The sequence below is a fragment of the Sminthopsis crassicaudata genome, chromosome 2, assembly GCF_048593235.1.
Source record: "Sminthopsis crassicaudata isolate SCR6 chromosome 2, ASM4859323v1, whole genome shotgun sequence".
NCBI classification, from domain to species: Eukaryota; Metazoa; Chordata; class Mammalia; order Dasyuromorphia; family Dasyuridae; genus Sminthopsis; species Sminthopsis crassicaudata.
The window spans coordinates 387,552,729-387,578,303 of record NC_133618.1 but is presented as its reverse complement, the minus strand read 5'-3'; the positions used below and the strand labels follow the sequence as shown (position 1 = coordinate 387,578,303).

At 38.1% G+C, this 25,575-nt stretch overlaps 1 protein-coding gene across 3 annotated transcripts in view; it reads left to right on the top strand.

The window, feature by feature from the left end:
• Positions 1 to 25,575, top strand: part of SLC23A1 (solute carrier family 23 member 1) — a 33,795-nt gene that overhangs the window by 5,237 nt on the left and 2,983 nt on the right. For 2 of the 3 annotated variants that reach the window (XM_074291489.1, XM_074291487.1), the window contains exons 3-15: positions 1,560 to 1,676; positions 2,204 to 2,361; positions 3,039 to 3,127; positions 3,282 to 3,349; positions 3,585 to 3,766; positions 4,359 to 4,479; positions 4,787 to 4,943; positions 5,311 to 5,458; positions 6,127 to 6,232; positions 6,331 to 6,460; positions 7,451 to 7,594; positions 8,448 to 8,543; positions 14,379 to 14,646. In XM_074291489.1, the coding sequence (XP_074147590.1) occupies positions 1,560 to 1,676; positions 2,204 to 2,361; positions 3,039 to 3,127; positions 3,282 to 3,349; positions 3,585 to 3,766; positions 4,359 to 4,479; positions 4,787 to 4,943; positions 5,311 to 5,458; positions 6,127 to 6,232; positions 6,331 to 6,460; positions 7,451 to 7,594; positions 8,448 to 8,543; positions 14,379 to 14,626 (1,764 nt within the window). In that variant the 3' untranslated portion in view covers positions 14,627 to 14,646. The remainder of the gene's footprint in view (positions 1 to 1,559; positions 1,677 to 2,203; positions 2,362 to 3,038; positions 3,128 to 3,281; positions 3,350 to 3,584; positions 3,767 to 4,358; positions 4,480 to 4,786; positions 4,944 to 5,310; positions 5,459 to 6,126; positions 6,233 to 6,330; positions 6,461 to 7,450; positions 7,595 to 8,447; positions 8,544 to 14,378; positions 14,647 to 25,575) is intronic. The other variant, XM_074291488.1, reaches the window with a different exon arrangement.

Below are 25,575 nucleotides of genomic sequence, written 5' to 3'. Positions count from 1 at the left end.
CCCTTGAAGATGGGAGATCGATGAGAAATAGTAAAAAGACCAGTCTGCCAGATGATCCTGTCAATGCAGAAATATATAATAAAGGCAAAAAGGCAGAACCAGCGCATGGCATTAAATTCTAGAAAGAAGCTTTTGTGGAGATATTAAGGAGATTGTGAAGCTTATTGTGTAACATGATCAAGCGAGCTTGCGCTTTAGAAAAATCACTTTGGCAACTGAATGCAGCGGGAAGAGATGAGGTCTGGTAAGATCGGTTAGGAGTCTATCTGAATAGTATAGGAAAGATGTGATGAAAGGCTGACCTGGGCTGGTCTCTGTGTGAGTGGGGAGAGGAGAGCAGATGGGAGATGTCAGAACATGGAACCTGATTGGCTCCGAGGTGCACATGAGAATGAGGCTGAGGATGGGCTGTTGCCTGATTGGGAGAACAGGGGAGTCTTCAACAGAACAAGGGAAAAATTTTAAAGGGGTAGAAAGATGAATTCAGTGTTGGACATTCTAAATTTGACATGTCTATGGAACTTCCCGTCTGAAATGTCCAGCCAGTTAGTGAAGAAGGATTATAGCTCAGGGGAAAAGCAACCCATCATCCTCATTTCTACTTTCTATTTCCTGGATTTCAAAGGCAAAAAAGGAGAGAATCCAAAAACCTTACTTCTCCCTTGTAATCATTATAATAGTTTTTTAAACTTCCTAAAGAGTTTCTGCATCCCTTTTAATAAGTACAAGATCCATTTGAGATAGAGGACATGGATTATTCTTTCATTTTACAGATGGACTGAGTCCCAGTTAGGTCAAGTCTCAGGATCACCTAAGTTAGCTGGAGAAGGAAATAGAACGATACGATGTTGTGCTGAAAGTCAGGGAGACCTGGATTCAAATTCTGCCTTAGACAATTATTAACTGGATGATGGTGGGAAAAACACTTGATTTCTCTGGGCTTCAATTTCCTCACTGGCAACATGAGGGGACTGAATCTGAGGACCTAAGAGGAGTCTCTAAATCTCGGACCTCACAGGAGTCTATACGTTCTCTTGTTTTCTGTCCTTCAGCTCTCAGACTCGCCTCTCTCGCCCCCTCCTCTGCCTCTCCCCACCAACAAACAGGCATCTAGTTTAGATGCTGACATTTTCTCTTCAGTGATATATGTTAACTCCTCCCCCCCAAAGAGCCTATCAGTTATCCCCACATTCACAGAGAGAACCTGGACGGGGAGCAAGGCCAGGCCTGGGAACTTACTTACAAATTTGGATTCCGAGTGGGGAGTGGGAGATGGGTCACTGTCCTACTCCTCATAGTAGTGGAAAGTGGGGCTTCGGGTCTCTGCAGAGAGATAAGCAAGGGGCCATAGGAAGCTGAGCACAGGTGACAGCACTCCAGGAATGAGGGGAGGGGCCGTCCCAGAGAAAGACTGATCAGGGTGTGGTGGGGAAGGGAACCTGACATGGAGCACAAGTTCTCTGGTGACAGAGACCACTGAGCCTTGCCGGGAGGAGGTGACAGACTGCCTGGCCCACCCAGGCCTGATGGAGATCTTAGTCCCCACCTTCACTTGCCAGCAGGAGGCTGAGCGCCCCAGCCTCTCGAGGGCACCCCCGGATGACCCCAAGTTAGACATGCTCTACAAGATCGAGGACGTGCCTCCCTGGTACCTCTGCATTCTCCTGGGATTCCAGGTAATGTCTCTGGCCTTTCACTCCCCAGGGTAGGTTACAGGGGCAGAGTTCCTGGTTCTACAGGAAAGATTCCTACTCACAAAATTAACACTGTGTAATCCAGTGCATGAATACCCTGTGGGAAGTACTGCTGACAACTGCGGTAGATAAAGAGACTGAGAATAGCCTCTCTCAGAATGATGAGCATGCTGATCCAGTAGCTATCACATTCTTTCTCTGCCACTCTAGGTGAAGATGACTTCCTATAAATCCTCTACTGTACTCAGTTTCTTCATCTGTACTATGGGCGAATGGTTTCTGGACTCTCCCAGGCTAACAGAAACAAGGGAATAAAGGGGTGGGTCATCAGATTTGGACCCTTAGAGATCATCTCACAGATGAGGAACAGCCCCCCAATTAAGGGACTTGCCCCTCAGGGAGGCAGCAGCTCAGTTGGGGGGTAGGCTGAAGCCCATTGCAGAGCTGCCCTGCGGAGGGCGGGCAGTGCAGGGGCCAGGCTGGCTCCATGACCTCCTCCTCTCCCCCAGCACTACCTGACCTGTTTCAGCGGGACCATTGCTGTCCCCTTTCTCCTTGCGGATGCCCTGTGTGTGGGCAAGGACCAGTACATGGTCAGCCAGCTCATCGGCACCATCTTCACCTGTGTGGGAATCACCACCCTGATCCAGACCACTCTGGGCATCCGGTGAGAGCCTCTCCCAGCCCCCAGCCTCCAGTCCTCAGCCCTTGCCCGGGCCAGAGTCCAAACGCACACTCCGAGGCTGGGCCCAAGCGGCACAACAGACACTAGCCTTGGGCAGGGAGGTATAGGGGGGAGGGTCAATCAACAAGCATTTATTAAGTGTCTACTGTATGCCAGGCACTTGGATAAGCACTGGGCATACAAGTGCAAAAAATGAAATAATCCCAGCTCATTTCCAAGTGAGCGTTCTAAGGTCCTCTGGGTTCTGAGAGGTTCCAGCAAGAAGCTGCCATAGCCTCCCTTTGGACACTATCAAGTCACCCTTCTAATTTGCAAATTCATCCCGTTATGTATATCTGTTTGTCCCCAGGCCCTCCTCATTTTGGGGGCCCAAAGACCAAGAAGGTCCTGCACTGACATATATTTGATTTCTCCTTTCTCTCCACTCATCTCTCCTCTTCTCATGCTCTATCTCTGTCTTTTATGTGTTTCTTTGTCTCTGACCCTGTCTCTGTCTCTTTATTTCTCTCTGTGTCTCTCTGTCTCTGTGTTACTCTTTGTCTCTGTCTCACTGCTTCTGTCTCTTGTTTACTTTCTCTTCCTCTCTTTCTCTCTATCTGTGTCTGTGTCTATCTGTCTCCACCTTTGCTCTGGTCCCTTTCTCTGTTTCTCCCTCACAGGCTGCCCCTGTTTCAAGCAAGTGCCTTTGCCTTTTTGGTTCCAGCCAAAGCTATCCTGTCCCTGGACAAATGGAGATGTCCCCCAGAAGGTGGGGACCATCTGAGAGGGAGGGGCTGGGAGGGAGAGGGGAAGGAGAAGGAGAAGGGCAGCTGCCTTCAAGCAGCTCAGTTATATCAGAGGGGACTCAAGTCAAGCTTTTGTCAGAATTTCCTCTCCCTTTCCTTTATGTCTCTGCATCTCAGAGGAGATCTATGGTAACTGGAGTTTACCTCTGAACACATCACATATTTGGCACCCACGAATAAGAGAGGTGAGTGTTTTTGGGCAAGGAGTGAAAGCATGTATGTTCCATTTAAGCACAAAGGATAATTGATTAAAACAAGAGAAAATGAACAAGGGAAAATGGGGAAAGACAGAAGCTGGGGAAACACCTGATATCTCAGCAAAATCTGTCCAGAGAAAGAAAGGAGGGTCAGGGGAAATTTTCAAACTCAAGCTCTCCAGTTGGTCCAACAGTTCTCTGCCGTACCTAACCCTACCCACAGATCCAGGGGGCAATCATGGTGTCCAGCACAGTAGAGGTGATGATCGGGCTTCTGGGGCTGCCAGGAGCCCTGCTCAGCTACATTGGGCCCCTCACAGTCACTCCTACTGTCTCCCTTATCGGCCTCTCCGTCTTCCAAGCCGCTGGAGATCGGGCTGGATCCCACTGGGGCATCTCAACCTTGTAAGTGTCCTGGCCCCCCATGCCCTCTTTTCTTTCTAGTGTCCCCTCCCAAGTCTTTCTCCTGCCTTTATCCCGTGTTCCCTAGTCTCTTCCTCCCATTTCTCCCCCAATGACTACCATTCTCTCTCTCCTTAGAGTAGACTCAGAGACTCATAAAATGTTCAAGCCACGAAGAGCCTTAAATGTTATGGAGTCCCATCATATCACTTTACAAGTAGAGAAACAGGCCCCTTGAGAAGTAATTTGACTAACGTCTAGTTACCAGAAGAACCAGAAACAGTGCCTTCTCTGATATTTACTGAGGGGTGAGGGGGTGTTTCTCCCTAAACCATGATTTACTTCTCCACTCATGACCCTACCTCACAACTGGCCCTCCATCCTCCCCCAGCCTCTCTCCAGCATGGGCCGTTAGATTCAGAGTGAGAGGTCTTGGGTTCAAACCCCAGCTCTGTCACTTACCACTTGTGCTATCTTAAACAAGTCACCTCTTCTCCATTCACTTATCTGAAAAATGAGGAAGTTGGACTGGTTGATCTCTAAGGTCCTTTAACAGTCTATAATCCTGTGATCTGTGTGGCCCCTCTGCCTCCAGCTCCATTCTCCTGATCATCCTCTTCTCCCAATACCTCCGAAATGTCACCTTCCGCCTGCCTGGCTACAAATGGGGCAAAGGCTTCACCCTCTTCCGGATCCAGATCTTCAAAATGTTTCCTGTGAGGAGGCCAGAGTTGGGCAAGGGTTGGAATGGGGCCCGGGGACTGGAAGGGGGTCTGGGGCTAGCAGGCATAAAGCCAAGGAGAATCCTTTCTGGGGCTGGGAGTTTCCTAGAGTTGAGAGAGAATCCTTTCCAGAAAGTTTGGAGGCTCAGAGGGAATTGCTTCAAGGGCTTGAAGTGCTCAGGGACTCTGCCTCAGGAAGGTGAAAGGAGACACATTTAAGTAGTCTTGAACTGAAGGGCAAGGGCCCTTGTCCCTTTGACGTCTGATAATTTTCCTTCCCTCTTTCCCTCTGCTCCAAAAGATCGTACTGGCCATCATGACTGTTTGGCTGTTCTGCTATGTCCTGACACTGACTGACGTGTTGCCTGCTGACCCCAATACCTACGGCTTCAAGGCCCGGACAGATGCCCGTGGGGAGATCATGTCCATTTCACCCTGGGTCCGCTTCCCCTACCCCTGTGAGTAAACCCTGTGACCAAAACCATGAGATCTGGCTTTTAGTCCTGGTTCCATCTCAAAAGAAGGAGTGCTGAGAAAAAAATCAGGCTCAAGGCCTAAGAAACCAGTTAGAAGCTATGAAAGTAATGTCATCTTTTCTTATATCTGGGAGGCTAGGGAGCCCCTGAATGGTTTACTTAGAACAGAGCTGAAAAGATTCCAAGTCCTGAGGAAAAAACTGATTGAAGTGGAAGGGAGGTCTGGGGAAATGTTTGGAAAATACCCATTTTTTCTAATGCTGGGATTACCAAGATGTATGCCCTTTGGAACAGGGGTGGTTGCTAAGTTTTGTTCTTGTGTCCCAACCCCTACAACCGGTCCCCTCAGGTCAGTGGGGCCTCCCCAGTGTGACTGCTGCTGCTGTTTTGGGTATGTTCAGTGCCACATTGGCGGGCATCATCGAATCTATTGGAGATTACTACGCCTGCGCCCGACTGGCTGGGGCCCCTCCTCCCCCTGTTCATGCCATCAACAGGTATAGTCTCATCATATGTGTCTGAATAGGTGACCAATGTATCTTCTGTAAGACTCGAACTTCCCTTCCCCACCTCAAAGATTTATGGTTGATTGGTTTGGCGTGGGTCTGATGGTAGAAAAGGATGTGGCTTCAGTCCTGGTCCCAGTTTAATCCAGTTTGGCAATTAGCTTTAATTTTAAGAGCCTGTTTCCTTATTTGTCAAGGGGAAAATATCTGAACTTCCTCACAGTGTTGTAGAATGAGTCCCATAGGATTGGCATATAAAGCACTTTAAAAAGTACAAATGCTGGAAGGATCCTTCCTTGTGATTATGGGGGATCCACTGCTATAGATCAGAAGGACCTTTCCTGAATGGCCTTAGCAGATAGTCTTCAGGTAGTTTTGCCAAAAAAAAAAAAAAAAAAAAAAAAAAAAAAGGCTCTCTAGACTTGGTTAGGTTGGCCTTCAGACAGCAGGACAGGCAGACAGACCCCTACCCAGAACCCTTCCAGCTCAGTAAGGCTCTGCCAAGTCTTGTGCCTCACTAACATAGCCCAAAGACACCTCCCTGCCACGGAGAAACAGTGCAAGAAGATTATAGTGTTAGGAAAAGGATAAATAAAACCCCATACAAGCATAAAAAATTACGTTACTATCATCCACTTCTCCCCTGGCACTTTTTTTAGGGGAATCTTTACCGAGGGCATCTGCTGTATCATTGCCGGACTGCTGGGGACTGGTAACGGCTCCACTTCCTCTAGCCCCAACATCGGTGTCCTGGGCATCACCAAGGTACCGAGCACCAAAACCTGCTCTTTCCCTTCTCCGCCCTGAGGCTGGCCAGTCCCGGCCGTCAGCTTGCCGCTGACCCTCAATCCTCTCTTCTCTAGGTGGGGAGCCGAAGGGTGGTCCAGTACGGGGCGGTTATCATGCTGATTCTGGGGACCATCGGCAAGTTCACGGCTCTCTTTGCTTCCCTTCCTGACCCTATTCTGGGCGGCATGTTCTGCACTCTCTTTGGTGAGTCTGAGGAGTGGAGAATATCTTGGGTCTGCTCTCTCCTGTCTCACCAGTATCCATCCCCATCTTGTAGTGCTTCCTCTTCTTTCAGAGAGAGAGAGTGATATCTCCTGGGGCCACTAAGTGGTGCAGTGGCGAGAGCACCAGCTCTGAGTCGGGAGGCCCCAAGACACTTCCTAGGATTGGGATAGGGAGGGAAAAATATAGAATAGCAAGTAGAAGGATGATAAGCACTCCTTTCTCTGCAAAGAAACTTTTGGGCTTTGAAAATCCAGGGGCAGAGGTTGGTTCACCACTTTCCCCCTGTCATTTGTCTATAGTTTGGCTTTATCGTTAGGTTTTTAAAAATATTTTTATTTTTTCACAATTGCTTGTAAAAACAATTTTAACATTATATATTTTTTTAATTTTTGTGTTCTGAATTCTCTTCTCCTCCTTTTAAAAATGTTAACATGGGATCTTTACTTTTTAAAATAGTATTTTATGTTTTTCCCCAGTTACATAGCAAGAAAATTTTTAGCATTCATTTTTACATGATTTTGAGTTGCAAATTGTTCTCCCTCCTTCCTTTCCTTCCTTTCCTTCCCTTCTTCCAAAGATGGTAGGAAGTTTGATAAAGCTTATACACATACTAGCATGTATGCAAAACATTTCCATATTAGTCACAAATGTGAAAGAAGAAACAGATAAGAAGGGGGGGATGAGAAAAAATAAACAAGGTGAACAAATATGCTTCAATCTAGATTCAGAGTCTGTCAGTTCCTTATCTGGTTATGGATAGCTTTTTCCTTCCCAAGTCCTTTATACTTGTCTTGCATTACTGTGTTGCTGAGAAGAGCTGAGTTTGTCATAATTAACCATCATACAGTGTTGCTAATACTATATACAATATTTTCTTGTTTCTGCTTATTTCACTTTTCCTTAGTTCATACAAGTCTTTTAAGTTTTTCTGAAGTCTGCCTGTTGGTCTAAATAGCTGTTTCTTCTCAGGAATGATCACAGCAGTGGGCCTGTCCAACCTGCAGTTTATTGATATGAATTCTTCACGAAATCTCTTTGTCCTGGGATTCTCCATGTTCTTTGGCCTGACACTGCCTAACTACCTGGATTCCAATCCCACTGCCATCAACACAGGTGCTTTTAAATCTCTTCCTATTCTCCTCCTCCTTCCTATTGTCCATTAACTATCAGGAATGAATTTAAGTCAGGGAAATATACCACAATAAAGTATATAACTCTTAGGCTGCTATAAAAATCTTGGACTAGATAGTGATTCCTCTCCTTTCTTTTACTCTCTGACCCTTCCAAGATAAAAAGGTGGAGGAAGTAGAGTGCTGGATGCTTCAGTAGAAAAAGTGATGAACTTAGAATTCAACTAATGACTGTGCAATGTGCTTCATGTGACTTTAGGCAAATTTTTCATCTTCTCTGAGCCTTAATTTCCTCATTTATAAATCAAAAGGTGTAGATAATCACCATTATCTATTCCATGGTTCTTTGAAACCCAAGTACTGTTTAAGTCTACTATCTGCCTTTTTACTCCTTACTAATGGGTAGGATGGGCAGGTGTTGAAGTGGATAGATAATGCAGACTCTGAAGTCAGGAAGACTCATCTTCCTGAGTTCAAATCTGACCTCAGATACTTAATCCTTATGTTACCCTGGACAAGTCACATAGTCCTGTACACCTCAGTTTCCTCATCTGGTACATGAACTGGAGAAGGAAATGGCAACCATTCTAGTATCTTTGTCAAGAATGACCAAGGATGAACAATGGGGTCATAAAGAGTTTGACTCAAATAATTGAGCAACCACAAAATGATAAAATGGAATTTGCAATTATTGGGAGGGTAGGGACTTTTTAAGAGGGGGAAAAAGGATGGATTAGAGGCAGTCACAGCCTTGGAGAGTGGGCTGGCTAGGATGACCTTAAGAATCCCAGCCTATCAAGGTGCACAAAACTTAAAATCTCCATTTCTTCCTGTAGGTATTCCTGAAATAGACCAGATCTTGACTGTGCTGCTGACAACAGAGATGTTTGTGGGTGGCTGTCTGGCCTTTATCTTAGATAATACTGTCCCAGGTACGATTTGCCCATGGCTCCCAAGGAATAATGGTGGAGAAGGTGGGGGAGGGGAGGATAGAAGTCATAAAATCTTGGAGTTGGGTTCACTTAGTTTTAGAACATATTTCCAAGGTTATTCATACAATACCTTACATATTCATCTGTAAAAGAAGAGACTAATTAGATGAATTATAAAAAATTTTAAAATTAGATAATTATCTAAAATTTTCCATTATCAACAGTATAATTTTCTAGAAACAGTTATTAAAAGCATACTGTGTGTCCAATTCCTCTGAGGGTAGTTGGAGAAACCCAGCTTTTGGAGAGCTTACAGCATAGTTAAGGAGATAGTAGACAAGATAAAATAAAATACATAGATGTTTTTCAAAGGTTATAAATGTATAATAATAATAATAACTACATATAACACCTTAATATCTGCACAGTGTTTTAACCACATTCCTTTGATGTAAATGCTCTCATATTATTTCCACTTTGCAGATAAGAAAACTGAAGTTAAAAGTAGAGGTTAAATGACTTGTCCAACTTGTATGTATCTGAGGCAGGAATTAAAACTAGGTCTTCCTTACTCCAAGGCAGAACTTTGACTTTTTGTCATCTAGCTTCCTTTCTAGGAAGCTAGGACTTTAGCTAGGAAGCTAGGAAAGGACTTTGAAGAGAATCTAATCCAATCTTCTCCCATTCCCCAACACAGTTCATAGTTGAAGAAACTGAAACAAAAACAGAAATACAGACTGTGCCCAGGGTTACATAGGAAATAATAGAGGAGGATTCAAAATCGGGTCCTGTAAATGTTAAGTGCCCCAATCTTTCTACTGTATCACTTAAGGGAGAGATTGGAGTGGTCAAGAAAGATTTCATGGAGAAGATGGCACTGGAGATGGAACCTGAATGAAAGAACCTCACCCATACTGTAGAAAGCTAAAAAGATAGGTCAGGATCAATCAGGGTTGGGGGGAAAGGGGGAGGGGAAGGGAGGGAGGGAGGAATACAAATCTGAAGTCTATCCTATAGACAAGGACTCTAATTAGTATCTTAGCCTTGCAGATATTCCCAAGTCCAAAATCTGAATAGCCCCTTTGGAAGATTTGTTTCTGTCTAGGGAAAAGTCTGGATATTACAGGTTTAGAGAGAAACAGATAAAATGATTTTGTTGGATTTGTCTTTGCTCAGAATGCCACTGCTGCTGGGCTTACTTCTAAGATTGTGTGATTATCATTGATGAATGGCAGGATTCACTGAAGACTCCTTTCAATACTGCCAGATATGGAAGGATCTGGTGGGACAAACCTGTTCCATATAATTATCTGTTGCTCCATCAGGCTTGTTGCCATGGTACCCAATCAGCCAGAGAGAGGGAGGGAGAGGGGAAGGGAGGGAGATGGGGGGGGGGGAGAAAGGAGAGGGAAGGAGAAGGAAAAGAGAGAGAGAGAGAGGAGACACACATACAGACAACAAAGAGAGATACACAGAAACATAGAAAGAAGGATAGACAGACAGAGACAAATACAGAAATAGAGAAAGCGAGAGAGAAGACAGAAGAGAAAGGAAGGGGGAGAAGGAGAGAGAGATACATATACAGACAACAAAAAGAGAGACAGACACTGAGAGAGAACACAGAGAGAAGAGAGCCTGAATAAGCACAATAAACTAGGGCTGGCAGGAAGCAGTAGCTGAGTCCTGACTGCAGCAAGATTTATGAGAGAACAAGGAAAGTAAGAAAATGGAAGCTGGTTGAGATACTAAATATGGACCAGAATCTTTAGTCAGATATTCTCATTGAACATCTAATAATTGTCATGTCAACCAATAAAGATGTGCCTATAGACGCCTCTGTTCCTTCACAGAAGTCAACACTTTGCACTGAAATCCTCTCACCCTGAATTCTCCAATTCCTTTTTAAATTCATATCTGCCTATCTATAGGCCAATTGTTTCACATTGGTGCGCGAATTGGTGCAATCCAATAAGTCTTGATTCAGCATGTATTGTGTTAACCTTGTGCTAGGTAGTATGTGTGATAGGAAGAGAAAAGATAGTCCCTGTTTTGGGGGATTTTCCAGTCTCAGAGAGTCAAGGTATACTTGAAACAGTAGAAGACAGATAATGGCAGGCCCCATGATATATAGTGAAAGAATACTTGGTCACATGAACATGAGTTTTAGTTCTGACACTTATGAACTACATAACATTGGGCAAGTCTCATATTTCACTTCTCTTTGCCTCAGATTTCTTATTAGTAAAATGGCGAGCAATAATACCTAAGCTTTCTATCTATCTATTTTGTTGCAAGGAAAGCAATCAATCAGCAAGTACTATTTATTAAATGCTTACTACAGCCAGACAGTATGCTGCGTGCTAGGTAACAGCTTACATTCTACCACAGGAGATAACAAGAATATATATGCCTTTATGTAAAACAGTTACAAGGTAACCTTGGGAAGGATGGAGAAAGATGTCACTAGTGTTTTGCACTTTTTAAGATACAATATGAACTTATTATTATATACATGCCAAAAGAACACAGTGGAGGGGAAGACATCAGCGAGGATGAGCTAAAGTAGTGAAGGGAGATTTCCTAAAGAAAGTAGACCTTGAAAGGAGATGTGAGGTTTAGAAGTGGACAGGAATAAGGAAGGTATTACAGGCAGAAATGGCAGAAGTAAGAGACTGAATGCAGGAATGTAGCTAATAGAATAGTAGCAGCAGGTCCAAGGATGCTTGGGTATGGAGGGCACTAATTACAGAGGAATCAATCTTCACAGACTCTTCACAGTAAAGGCAGCTCCCACCCACCTACCTATTCTGCCATTTCTCCTCCCTTGGAATTCATTTCTCTCTTCTTTCAAGTTTCACCTCCTTGGTACAGCAAGATTATATAGGGGTTACAGCATGAGGACCTGAGTTCAAATCAGGTGTGACATACTTGCATGAACTTGGGCAAGTCACTTAGCCTAGATTGCCTCCACTTTTTCTCCCCAAAAGAATTCACCTTCATAAAACTATCTTTGACCTTCCTCTGATCATCAATGAAACTTACTTGGCAAATTCTTCTGTGTAGTTTTATTTATCTTTTGGGATGTATAATTTTTTTCCATCTAGACTTCAAACTTCTTGAAAAGTAGAGTTTCTGTATAATTTATCTTTCCAACTATTCACCTGGCACATTGTCATGAAGTAGGTGCTAAATGAACATTTGTGGGTGGTGATGATGAAAAATATTTCAGAATCATTAACATTGATGTTTTGCATGACTACACATGTATAATCTAGATCACTTCTTGAGGAAAAAAGGGAGAGAACTTGGAATTCAAAAATTATTTTGAAAAATTAATGCTAAAAATAAAATAAAAACATTCTTTAGAAAAAGAATCATTAACACATTCCCTATTTCTTGCTATTCATGAATCAGCTTAAAAAATTAGAAAGAGGCTGCATTTTAAATCTGCTGCCTTCTTTTGAGGAAATTGCTTCTGGCAAGGCTATTCTTTTTTAATATATATTTTTTTTCTCAATTACATGCTAAAACAATTTTTAAATTTTTAAAGAAGTTTTGAGTTCCCCTATTTTTGAGATGGTAGGCAATCTGATATAGATTATAACATGTGCAATCATGTAAAATATTTCCATATTAATCATTTTATACAAGAAGACTCAAACAAAAAAAATAGAAAGAATCTAAGTAAAAAACAATTAGCATCCTCAATCTGTATTCAGACAATATCAGTTCTTTCTCTGGAAGCAAATGGCGTGCTTCATCATTTGTCCTTTGATAAATCTTGCTTCACTGTATTCCTGAGAATACCTAAGTCATTTACAATTTCTTCATCAATATTGTTATTGGGGCAGCAAAATGGTTTGTTATTGGGGCAGCAAAGTGGTGCAGTGGATAGAGCACCAGCCCCGAAGTCAGGAGGACCTGACTTCAAATTTGACCTCAGACATTTAATACTTCCTAGTTGTGTAACCCAGGCAAGTCACTTAACCCCAATTGCCTCAGCAAAAATAAATAAATTAATAATAACAATATTATTGTTACATTATATTATTACAATGTTCTCCTTGTTCTCTCACTTCACTCTTCATCAATTCATGTAAGTCTTTCTTGTTTTTTATGAAATCATCCTGTTTATCATATCTTATAGCATAATAACATTACATCACAGCTTGTTCAACCAATCCCCAATTGGTGGGCATCTCCTTGATTTCCAGTTCTTAGTCACCACAAAAAGATCTGCTATAAATATTTTTGTATACATAACTCCTCCCTCCACTTTAAAAAAATCTTAGGGATACAAGGCTAGGAGTGGTATTGATGGATCAAATGGTATGCAGTTTTATAGTCCTTTGGTCATCATTCCAAATTGTTCTCCAGAATGGTTGGATCAGTTCACAATTCCACCAACAGTGCTTAAGTTTCCCCGTTTACCCACATATCTTCCAACATTTTCCTTTTTTTTTTTAATCATATTAGCCAATCTGATAGCTACTATGAGGTAGTAGCTCAGTTATTTTAATTTGCATCTCTCTAACCAACAGTGATTTAAAGCATTTTTATGATTATAGATAGCTTTGATATCTGCCTGTTCCTATCTTTGCCCATTTACCAATTGAAGAATAACTTTTATTCTTATAAATTTAACTCTATACCTTATATATTTGAGAAATAAGGATTTTATTAAATACTTGTGGTAAAATTCCCTTCCTCCCCAGTTTTCTGCTTTCCTTTTAATTTTGGTTGCATTGGTATATTAGTGCAAAAACTCTCTAATTTTACATAACCCAAATTATCTATGTTAACATTTTGTGATACTCTCTATGATTTGTTTAGTTCTAAAATCTTCCCTTATCCATAGATTTGTCAGATAAACTATTACATGCTCTATTAATTTGCTTATGGTATCACTTTTGTGTAAATCATGTACCCATTTTGACTATATCTTGGTATACAGTGTGAAATGTTGATCATATAGAGTTTCTGCCACACTATTTTTGTGTTTTCCTAGCAGTTTTTGCAAATAATGAAGTTTTTGTTCCAAAAGCTTGGGTTTTTAAGTTTATCATATATTACATAACTATGGTCATTTACTATAATGTATTGTGTACCTAATCTATTTCACTAATCCACCATTCTATTTCTTAGCCAGTACCAGACTCTTCTGACAATTACTGCTTTACATTATAGTTTGAGATTTGGTATGGCTAGACCACCTTCCTTAACTTTTTTTCCCCTTGAACCTCTTGATATCCTTGATCTTTTCTTCTTCCAGATGAATTGCTATTTTTTTCTAACTCTATAAAATAACTTTTTGGCACCAAATGAATCAATTTAGATAGAATTGTTATTTTTAATATTGGCTCAGTCTACCCTTGAGCAATTAATATTCTTCCACTTGTTTAAATCTGATTTTATTTGGATAAAAAGTATTTTATAACTATGGCTCATATAGTTTCTATCTCTTGCTCCTAGATTTGTTGGTAACATATAGAAATGCTAATGCTTCATGTAGGCTTATTTTATATCCTGCAACTTTGCTAACATTGTTAATTATTTCCACTGGGATTTTAGTTGATTCTCTAAGTATCTTATCATATCATCTACAAAGAGTGATTGATAGATTTTTTTCCTCATTACCTATGGTAATTCCTTCAATTTCTTTTTCTTCTCTTATTGCTATAGCTAAAATTTCTAGTATAATAATGAATGATAGAGGATACTGGACATCCCTGCTTCACCTAGCAGGGTTACTCTTATCTAAAATGTAAGCAGTTCTGGCTATTCTAATACACAGTTTGTTACCCAAATAAAAGATGGAACATTATTCTTTTACAGGAAGCCCAGAGGAAAGGGGACTAGTACAGTGGAAAGCTGGAGCCCATGCCAACAGTGAGACATCTGCAAGTTTGAAGAGCTATGACTTTCCTATTGGTATGAACACAATCCAAAAGATGGCCTTCTTGAAGTACATCCCTATATGTCCTGTCTTCAAAGGCTTTTCTTCAAAACCACAAGAACAGCCCTCTGCTCCATTAGACAATCTGGAAAACACAGACATCCTATCTCTGAGCACCAAGGTCTGAAAAAGTAACTTCTGGGAAAGGTAGGGATGCATGTATTTATTCTGCCACTACATATTGACCTCAAGATCCAAAATTCCTAGCTGGTAAAATACCAAAAATTCATCCAAATGACTGACTTAGCTATATTCTCCAAGGGAGAATATAGGTGATATATTAGGAAGAATACTTTTCACAAAAAAAGAGCATGAATATTTTTATTTGTATATTTTTAGGTTAGATACAACATGAGAAAAAAAATAGTTTAACATTAACTGCCATCTTTTCATAGAGCCAAATGTATAAAAGTTCCCATTGTCTTGAGATCATGTGGTCATAGTAAACTGCAATAGGAACTCATCATTCAAAATGAAATGATTTCAATTACCTCAATGGATGAAAAAAGCACTGAAGTGTTTACTATGTGCCAAGCACTGTGTTTGTGACACAAACACAAAAGCAAGGACAGTCTTCCAGAGCCTCTTCCAGAACAATGGTAGAATTCATTAGAGTATGGTTCCAGAATTGGAAGAGAGGAAAGGATAGGAATGTGAGTAGATAGATCTATAGTAAAAAGTGAAGCATGGCTGAGAAAGCTGTCAAGAACCACAGGGAATAAGTTCTGGAACCAAAAGGGTTAAAACCTCTGGGGCACTTACTTTTTTTTCACTCAATAGTATTTTTTTTTCAATTACATGTAGAGATAGATTTCAATATTCACTTTTGTAAGATTTTGAGTTCCAAAATTTTTTTCTTCCTTCTTTCCGTCCCTCTCCCCAAGACAGCATTTTAAAATAGATTTCTATATTAGTCATGCTATGAAAGAAAAATAAAAGCAAAAGGGAAAACCCATGAGAAAGGAAAAACCAAAAAGGTTAAAATAGTATGCTTCAATCTGCATTCAGTCTTCACAGTTCTTTCTCTGAATGCTGATGGCATTTTCAATCCCAAGTCTATTGGAATTGTCTTAGCAGTTTTACTAAGAGCTGTCTTTCATAGTTGATCATCACATAATCTTGCTGTTGTCGTGTACAATGTTCTCTTAATTCACTTCACTCAGCATCCGTTCATGTAAGTCTTTTCAGGCTTTTCTGAAATCAGCCTGCTCATCATTTCTTATAGAATAATAATATTCTATAACATTCATATACCATAATTTATTCAGCCATTCCCCAATTGATGGGCACCCACTCAGTTTTCAATTCCTTGCCATCACAAAAAGGACTGCTACAAATATTTTTTACATGTGGATCCTTTCCCTTTTTTATGATCTCTTTGGGATACAAGCTCAATAGTGACACTGCTGGATTGTAGTTTTCTAGTCCTTTTGGGCATAATTCCAAATTGCTCTCCAGCTCCCCAATAATTGCTCTCAATTCACAACTCCACCAATAGGCATTTACCTTTAAAAAATGTATATCACCTTATATGCCTTTTATTTTTATATTAATCTTTTTAACAGGATTCAAGATGGATCTTTGACAGGGAGGGAAGTTTCATTACCTCTTTACTCAAAGAGTTCAACTTGCTTTTAGTGACTGTTCATTTACATAGTTGTGGTTATTATGTATAGTGTTATCTTGGTTCTGCTTAATTTGCTCTGTAGCACTTCATAGAAATCTTCCTATGCTTCCCTGTATTCTTCCTATGTGTAATTTCTGTCAAATACATCCTGCCCATATTACATCCTCATGCCATCAATTTTTCAATCATTTTCCAAATGAGGGGATCCACTTTGCTATCACAAAGGCTGCTGCTATGATTATTTTGGTTATATGGGTAATATGCCCAGTAGTGAAATTTCTGGGTCAAAGCATGTATAATACAATTATTTTTCTTGTATAACTACGAATTACTTTTCAAGTGAGGATTGGACTTGGCAACTCCCATCAACAATGCATTAGTGAGCCCTTTAACACTGGCTATTTTTTGGTCATGCTTGCCAATTTCTATAATGTAAAATAAAACTACAGTACCCTTTTTTAATTAGTACATTTCTTACTCCATTTTTAATATTTTAATATATTATTTTTAACAACCTTTTCTTTTTTTATTAGTAGTTTTTATTTACCAGATATATGCATGGGTAATTTTACAACATTGACAATTGCCAAACCTTTTGTTCTAATTTTTCCCCTCCTCCCCCCCCAGATGGCAGGTTGATCAATACATGTTCAATATCTTAAAGTATAAATTAAATACAATATATGTATACATGTCCAAACAGTTGTTTTGCTGTACAAAAAGAATTGGACTTTGAAATAGTGTACAATTAGCCTGTGAAGGAAATAAAAAATGCAGGCAGACAAAATTAGAGGGATTGGGAATTCTTTGTAGTGGCTCAGTCATCTCCCAGAGTTCTGGCACTGGGTGTAGCTGGTTCAGTTCATTACTGCTCTATTGGAACTGATTTGGTTCTTCTCATTGTTGAAAATGGCCACATCCATCAGAATTGATCCTCATATAGTATTGTTGTTGAAGTATATAATGATCTCCTGGTCCTGCTCATTTCACTCAGCAACAATCTTTTCTTTTTTAAATTTTAAGTTCCAAATTTTTTCCCTCCCTTTCATTCTCTCCCCCACCCACAGAAAAGGCAAACAATATGATATCACTCATATACAAATGAAATCATGCATAACAATACTTCCACATTAGCTTTCTTTCAAAAAAAGAAAGAAAAATAAAGAAAAAAATATTCAATTTGCACTGAGTTCATCAATTCTCTCTCAAAGTGGATAGGATTTTTTCATCATGACTCCTTTGAAATCGTCTTGGATCATTGTATTAATCAGAGTAGCCAAATCTTTCACAGATTCAAAAGGTCACTATTACAAGATTGCTGTTATTCTATACAAATGTTCCAGTTTTTGTCCCTTTATTTTGCATAAGTTCATATAGGTCTCGCTGTGTTTTTCTGGAACCATTCCCTTTTTTAAATTCTTACAGCACAATGGTCATCACAATCAAATGCCACAACTTCTTCAGTCATTCTCTAAATAATCTTTGATTCTCAAATGATTTGACATCACAAAAAGATCTGCTATAAGTAGTTTTATAAAAATAGGTTCTTTCTTTTATTTTTTGATCTTTGTGATATAGACCTAATAGTGGTGGTATTGGGTCAAAGAGTAGACAGTTTTATAGACCTTTGGTAAAAGGTCCAGATTGTTCTCCATAATGGTTGGACTAGTTCCCTACCTTATCATTTGATCAGTGTACCTATTTTCCCCTCATCTCCTACAGTATTTGTTATTTCTGACAGATTGTGAGATACCTCAGAATTTTTAATCTGCCTTTCTTTAATCATAAAGGATTTAAAACATTTTCATATTATAAATAGCTTTGATTTCTTTTTCTTGACCATTTATCAATTGGGAAATGGTTTTTATTTTTAGAAATTTGACTTAACTCTATACTTAATATATATTTGAAAAATGAGACCTTTCAAAGAATTAGAAAATTAATAGATGCCCACCAATTGGGGAATAGCTGACTAAGTTATGGTATATGAAAGTAATAGAATATTATTGTTCTATAAAAAATAATGAACAAGCTGGTTTTAGGAAGGCCTGGAAAGATTTACCTGAACATTAGTTCTGAGCAAAACAAGCAATTTTTGTTTGTACATTGTACACAGTAACAGCAAGATTGTGTGATAATCAACTATGATGGATTTGCTTCTTCTCAGTAGTTCAGTGATCCAAGGCAATCCTAATAAACTTTGGATAGAAAACATCTAAATACAGAGAAAACTATGGAGACTAAATATAAATCAACACATGTAGACTTCTTTTCTTGTTTTTTTGTCTCATGGTTTTTCCTTTTTCTTCTAATTTTTCTCTCCCAACATGATCCATAAGGCAGTACGTAAAAAAAAAAAAATTATATATATATAATATATATATATAAACAAAAAAGTTATTTTTACATGTAATTGGGGAAAATAAACATTTTAAAAATTAAAAAAAATGAGGGCTTTATCAGAGAAACTTGCTGTAAAAATTTTTGATATTACTTCATTGTTTAGGGCCCAGCTTCTTAAATTGTGAATCATGATCCCATAACAGAATATGGGGGTCTTGTAAAACGATGATTATCAATAAATGTTTGATTTGGATGCGTATTTTATATACACCTAGGATTACATAAAAATTTCTCAGGCAAAAAGGAGTTGTGAATGGAAAGTTCAAGAAGCCCTGGTCTGTGGTTTATTTTAGCATAATGTGGTTTTCTTAATTATTTCCTTTAATTAGAGCTATTTTGGCTTTTCTATTGTCTGAGATCATGATTGCCACCTGGCTTTTTTATTTCAGTTTGAAACAACAGATTCTGATCCAGCCTTTATTTTAACTTATGTTTTTGTTTCAAGCATGTCTTGTAAATAATATATCATTGGATTCTGATTTCTTATCCATCGTGCTATTTGCTTTGGTTTTATTAGCTCATTCTTTTCACATTCAAAGTTATGATTACTGTATATTTCCCTCTATCCCATTTTCTTGCTTCTTCCTCTCTCTTTATCCTGTTTCTCCTCAAAGTTGTATTTTGCTTCTAACCACTGCCTCCCTTTTTATCATCCCTGGTCCCCTTTTATCATCCTTTTTCCTCCAATTTCTCTATTGGATAAGTTACAGTTCTGTGTGAGAGTTCAACCATTGCCTGCCAACTTCTCACCCCAACACTCTCTGCCATTTTCCCCACCATTGTAAAAGGTCTTCTTTGCACACCTCTTTTATGTGAGAAATTTTTCCTTATTTTACTTCAACCTTCCCTTCTCCCTGTGCACCCCTTTTTACATCTTCATTTTTTAAAAAATAATTTCAACACAGGCAGCTAGGTGGCATAACGGATAGAGTACCAGCCCTAAAGTCAGGAGTACCTGAGTTCAAATTTGACCTCAGACACCTAACACTTCCTGTCTGTGTGACCCTGGACAAGTCACTTAACCCCAATTGCCTCAGCAAAAAAAAAAATAATAATGATAATAATAATTTCAACATTATTGACTCATATCCATGCCTTCTATCTATTTAAATTCCTTTTATTTGCTTTAATGATAATAAAATTCTTGGGAGTTACATGTAACATCTTCCCATATAAGAATGTAAGTAATTTAAATTCTTTATGATTACTCTTTCATATTTACCTTAAATCTCTTAAGCCTTCAACTTCATCAGGAATGCTTGAAAGTTTTTTATTTCACTAAATATCCATTCCTCTTCTCCCACCAGGATTATACTCAGTTTTGCTGGATAGGTGACTTTGATTGTAATCCTAGCTCCTTTGCTTTCTGGAATATATTCCAAACCCTCTATTTAAACAAGGAAGCCATAAAATCTTGTGTGATTTGACTACGGTTCCACTGTATTTGAAATGCTTCTTTCTTGCTGCTTGAAGTAGTTTCTTTTTGTCCTAGGAACTCTGAAATGTGGCTACAATATTCCTATGAGTTTTTATTTGGGGATTTCTGTTAGGAGGTAATTAGTGAATTTTTTTCAATTTCTATTTAACCCTTTGGACCTAAGACATGGGGCAATTTTTCTTGACAATTTCTTGAAATACAATGTCTGGACCCTTTCTTTGATCATAATTTTCAGGTAATCCAATTTCAAATTCTCTCTCCTCTCTTTCCCAAGTCAGATATTTTTCCAATCTTGAAGTCTCACAGTCAATAGTTTCCACTTGCCCAATTCTAATTTTTGAGGAATTTTTTTTCTTTAGAGAGCTTTTATACCTATTTTTTTCATTTAGCCAATTCTGCTTTATAAAGAGTTCTCTCTTCAATGAATTTTTGTATCCCTTTTACCATTAGAACACAAAAATTAATTTTTTTTCTCTTCCATGGTTTTTCCCTTTTGTTCTGACTTTTTTCCCCAACATGATTGAGAAAGAAATGTGTATTAAAAGTTAGTTAATTAAAAAAAAAGAAAAGAAAAGAAAATTGTTCATATTCTTTGACTACTTACCAATTGGGGATATCTCCTAGTGTTATTTATACTAACTCTCTCATGTTTATATATATATGTGTGTGTGTGTGTGTGTGTGTGTGTGTGTGTGTGTGTGTGTATATAAATGTTCATATATGTGTATGAATGTAGCCAATTCTTTATATTTTTGACAGCAGACTTTTACTGATGATGTTTTTTAAGTTCTTTCAATTTTCTTTTTTATTTTATTTATTCTTATTTATTCTTTTTTATTTTATTTTTCCCCAGTTACATATAAAAACTTTTAAACATTCATCTCTAAAACTCTGAATTCCATAATACAGAGTAAAGGATACTATTATCCTTTTTTTTGTCCAAGTTTTCTTTGAAAAATTGAATCATATAGAGAAACATTTTATATGATTACACATGTTTAACCTATGTAAAATTGCTTAGCATCTCAGGGAGGGAATAGAGATGGGATGAAGAATATGGGACTCAAAACTGAAAACAAAACAAAACATGAAAGTTAAAAAATTGTTTTTACATATAATTGGGGGGAAACATTATTTTTTAAAAATTCTGAATTCCAAATTCCCTGCCTTCTTCCCTCTCCCCACCTCTCATTGAAAAAGCTAGCAACTCGTTATAAGTTATACATGTATAGTGATGCATTTCCATAATAGTCATGCTGTGAAAGAAAACAGACACCCCTAAAAAAGCTCTCAATAAAAATAAAGTACAAAAGTCTGTATTCAGACAACATTAATTTTTTCTCCAAGTATGGATACCATTTTTCATTATAAGTCCTTCAGAGTTATTGAGTCATTGTATCACTGAAAATAGCTAAGTCATTCATAGATAAGTGTCATAAAATATAGCTGTTACTTTGTACAGCATACATTTCATTTTGTATCAGTTCATATAAGCCTTTCCAGGTTTTTTCTAAAAACATCCTGCTCATTTCTTATAATAATATTCCATCATAATCATATAGCACAATTTGTTCCTATTCCCCAATTGATAGAAATCCCCTCAATTTCCAAATCTTTGCCACCACAAAAAGAGCTGCTACAAATATTTTTGTGCATATATGTCCTATTCCTTTTTTTTTTTTTTTAATCTCTTTTTGAATGCAGACCTAGTAGTTGTAGTGCTGAATCAAAGGGTATGTATAGTATGGTTTTATAGTCCGTATGGCCCTACTTCCAAATTGTTCTACAGATGAATTAGTTCACAACTCCACCAAAATAACATTCTCATTTTTCCCTCATCTCCTCTTATAATTTGCCATTTTAGTGTGTGCTAGAGTATTTTTTCATGTTAATAGTTTTCTTGACTTTATCTGAAAAATATTCGTATCTCTGGATCATTTGTCAATTGAGGAATGGCTTTTTTTTTTTTTTAAATAAATTTGACCCCGTTCTTTATAGTTGAGAAATTGGACCTTTAAATCAGAGAAACTTGTTTCAATTTTTTTTTAGTTATTATTACTAATTGTACTTTCTTTCATCTTTTTTCTTCTATTTATTCTATTCTCCTTCTATCCTATCTCTCCTCAAAAGTGTTTTGCTTTTGACTATCTTCTCCCTTCTATCATTGTTCTCCTTTTTTCTCTTCTTCCCGTCCTACTTTCCTATAGGGTAAAAAATAAATTTCCATACCCAATTGAGTGTGTAATTCCCTCTTTTAGCCTATTCTGATGAGAATAAGGTTTGCTCACTCCTTAATTTCCTCTTTCCTCCTCCATTGTATAAGATTTTTCTTGCCTCTTTTATATAAGGTAATTTACTCCATTATGACTCTCCCTTTCCCTTTTTCTCCAATACATTCTTTTCACCCCTTAAATTTATTTTTTAGATATCAGCCTTTCATATATAACTCACATCTATGCCCTCTATATTTCTAACTGCTCAATGACAATGTTCTTATGAGTTACAAGTTATCTTCCCAGGTAGAAATGTAAAGTTTAACCTAAATAAGTACCTTATGACTTCCCTTTCCTTTTTACCTTCTCAAGTTTTATATTTGAAAGTAAAATTTTCTATTCATCAAGAATGTTGCAAAGTTCTCTAACTGCACTGAATATCCATTTTATCCCTTGAAGAATTATACTCAGTTTTGCTGGGTAAGTGAATTGTGGTTATAATCCTACCTCCTTTGCTCTCTGGAATATATTTCTAAGCCCTTCTGATCCTTTAATGTAGAAAGTGCTAAACCTTGTGTTATGTTGACTGTGGCTCCATGATAACTGAATTGTTTCTTTTTGGTTACTTACAACATTCCCTCCTTTATGGGATCTCTTTCAGCAAGTGATTGATGGATTCTTTCAATTTCTATTTTATTAAATTATTCTAGAACATCAGGACAATTTTCCTTGATAATTTCTTGGAAGATGATATCTAGGTTTGGTTTTTCTTGTTTGTTTATGTTTTTAAAATAATAGCTTTTAGATAGTCCAATAATTTTAAAATTATCTCTCCCAGATTATTTTTCAGGTCAATTTTTTTTTAATTCATTGAGACATTTCAGGGTTTTTTTTAATCTTTTGATTTTTAGTATTTATTTCTCATAATGTCATTAACTTCCCATTTGCTCAATTCTGATTTTTAAGGAATTAGTTTTTTCAGTGAGTCTTTGTATCTCCTTTTCCATTTGACCAATCCTACTTTTTAAGAAGTTTTTTCCTTCAGTGAATTGTTGTGCCTCTCTTTCCATTTTACCAGTTTTATTTTTGTTGTTTTTTGCTGGGGCAATTGGGGTTAAGTGACTTGCCCAGGGTCACACAGCTAAGAAGTGTTAAGTGTCTGAGGTCAAATTTGAGCTCAGGTCCTCCTGACTTCAGGGCTGGTGAGCTATCTACTGCACCACCTAGCTGCCTCTTGCTAGTTGTTTTTTAAGGCATTCTCTAAATTGGTGTTTTTGGTATTTCCTTTAATATTTAGCCTAGTCCTGTTTTTAAAGGCGTTATTTTCTTCTGTATTTTTTTGTCTTCTTTACAAAGCTGGTTTTTTTTTTTTTCATGACTTTTTCACATCCCTTTCATTTCTCTTCCCAATTTTTCCTCTACATGATTTTCAAAATCCTTTGTGAGCTCTTCTATGATCTGAGACCAATTCCAATTTTTCTTGGGAGGCTTTAGATGTAGCTTTGACTATTATTTTCTTCTGAGTGTTTTGATCTTCCTTGTCATCATGGCTAACTTTCTATGAATTTTTTTCTGTTTGCTCATTTTCCCAGTCTATTATTAGACTTTTCTTCCAAAGTGGTATGATAGAAGAGAAATGTTTACTAATTTTCTGGCCTGTGCTCTTATCTTGTGATCACAAGCATTCTTTTTCACCATGAAACTGTGATAAGGGTCTCTGCTCTACTATGGCCACAAGCTCTGGTGTGCTAGTGCATGTAATTCTGATAGAATTATGGGCAAAACAAGAGACCTATCTCAGTGCCAGCAAAAAGATCCATTATCTCCTTCTGACCAGCTGTTTGACTTTTCTATCTGTAGGTTGAGAGCTCTGGAACCACTGCTGCTGCTGATTCAGCAGCTACCAAGACCTACTCCTAGCTTGCTGGGGTAGGGGTTGGGGTTGTGCTGGCACAGCTAGCATTGGATTTTGCTCCACTCTCAGCCAGGTGGGACAGACCTTTCCTACTGACCTTTTAAGTAGTCTTTGGCTAGAAAATTATTTCACCTCATCTTTCTGTGGATTTTTGTTTCTGGAATTTTTTTTTGATATTACATTTAGGTGCACAAAAGAATTTGAAGAGAGCTCCGGCACATTGATGCCTTTTCGTCACCATCTTGACTCTGCTTCCTAACCTTTATTTCTCTGTCCTTAATTCTTTTCCTAGCTATAAACAATATATGACCTAATTTTTTTTATGCTGTGACCATTAACATTCAATTGATACATCAATTTTGCTTTTATTGTGAAAAATGGGAGTCCTCTCAGGAATTTGTGTCATTTCTATAATTCCAACTTATAACAGTAGCATTTTAGCAGCTTCTTTTTTGTAATACTTTTAAGATTTGCAAGGTGCTTTATATATAATTATTTTCAGCCACCCATTATAACAGCCCTATGAAGTTGATACAATTATCTTTATATTATGAATGAGAAAAAGATTCATTTGAGGTATAATGACTTGCTGTTTGAGGTCACACTATTAGTATTGTCAGAAACAGGATTCACAACTACATCTTGCCTGACTTTAAGCCCAGCAATCTTTCCATGATAACACACTGCCTTTTCAAGTTGGTTTCAGCTGAGCATAAGTACTTTTAATCTTTAGTTTTACACCTCTGATAAAGTATTAAGATATCATATAGTCAAGAATTCTGGCATAAAAGTCTTGTTTTACTCCAGTACAGTCTCTTAGTATTCTATCTATTGTATCAGTATGTAGCTCATGGTGGATAATGACTAGTTCAATTATCTGAGGAGCTTCTTTAAGTAACAAATCCATAGCAGATGGCTGGGGCCAGTTAAAGTATTAAACTGTTACAATGTAATAGAGGCACAATTGTACAACTACCGTAGAATGAGTCAAGCATCAATAATCTGAAACTTCTTTCCAAATATCCACACAATACACCTCATCAAACTGGTTTCCAAGGAACAAAGCATTTAAATAATATCAGAGACCATTTGACAGCATGGATCAGGGATTTAGGGAGTCCCATATTACCATGAAAAATTTGGGGCAGAGGGAACTTCCTGCTGCAGATCCTATTCTTGATCAAACCCTCACATGGGTTTCCCTATTGCTGGAGAAATGCCAAATAAACCCCTAAAATCAATTCTTCTTGTGAATGCTGAAAAATCTGATTTTTTTCTCAGGGACAGTAGGTAAGTATGATTAGCAATGTCAAAAGACATAGCTTAAGAGAATCTAAATTGGGTAAAGCAAATGCATGGGCTATTACTTCATAAAGAATATAAAACAGAGAGACATGGTTGTGTGTAAAAGGAATTGAATAGGATAGGATATTGACAATCTAGTGCTACTAAAGATTTTACTGAACACCTTTTTGGGAAA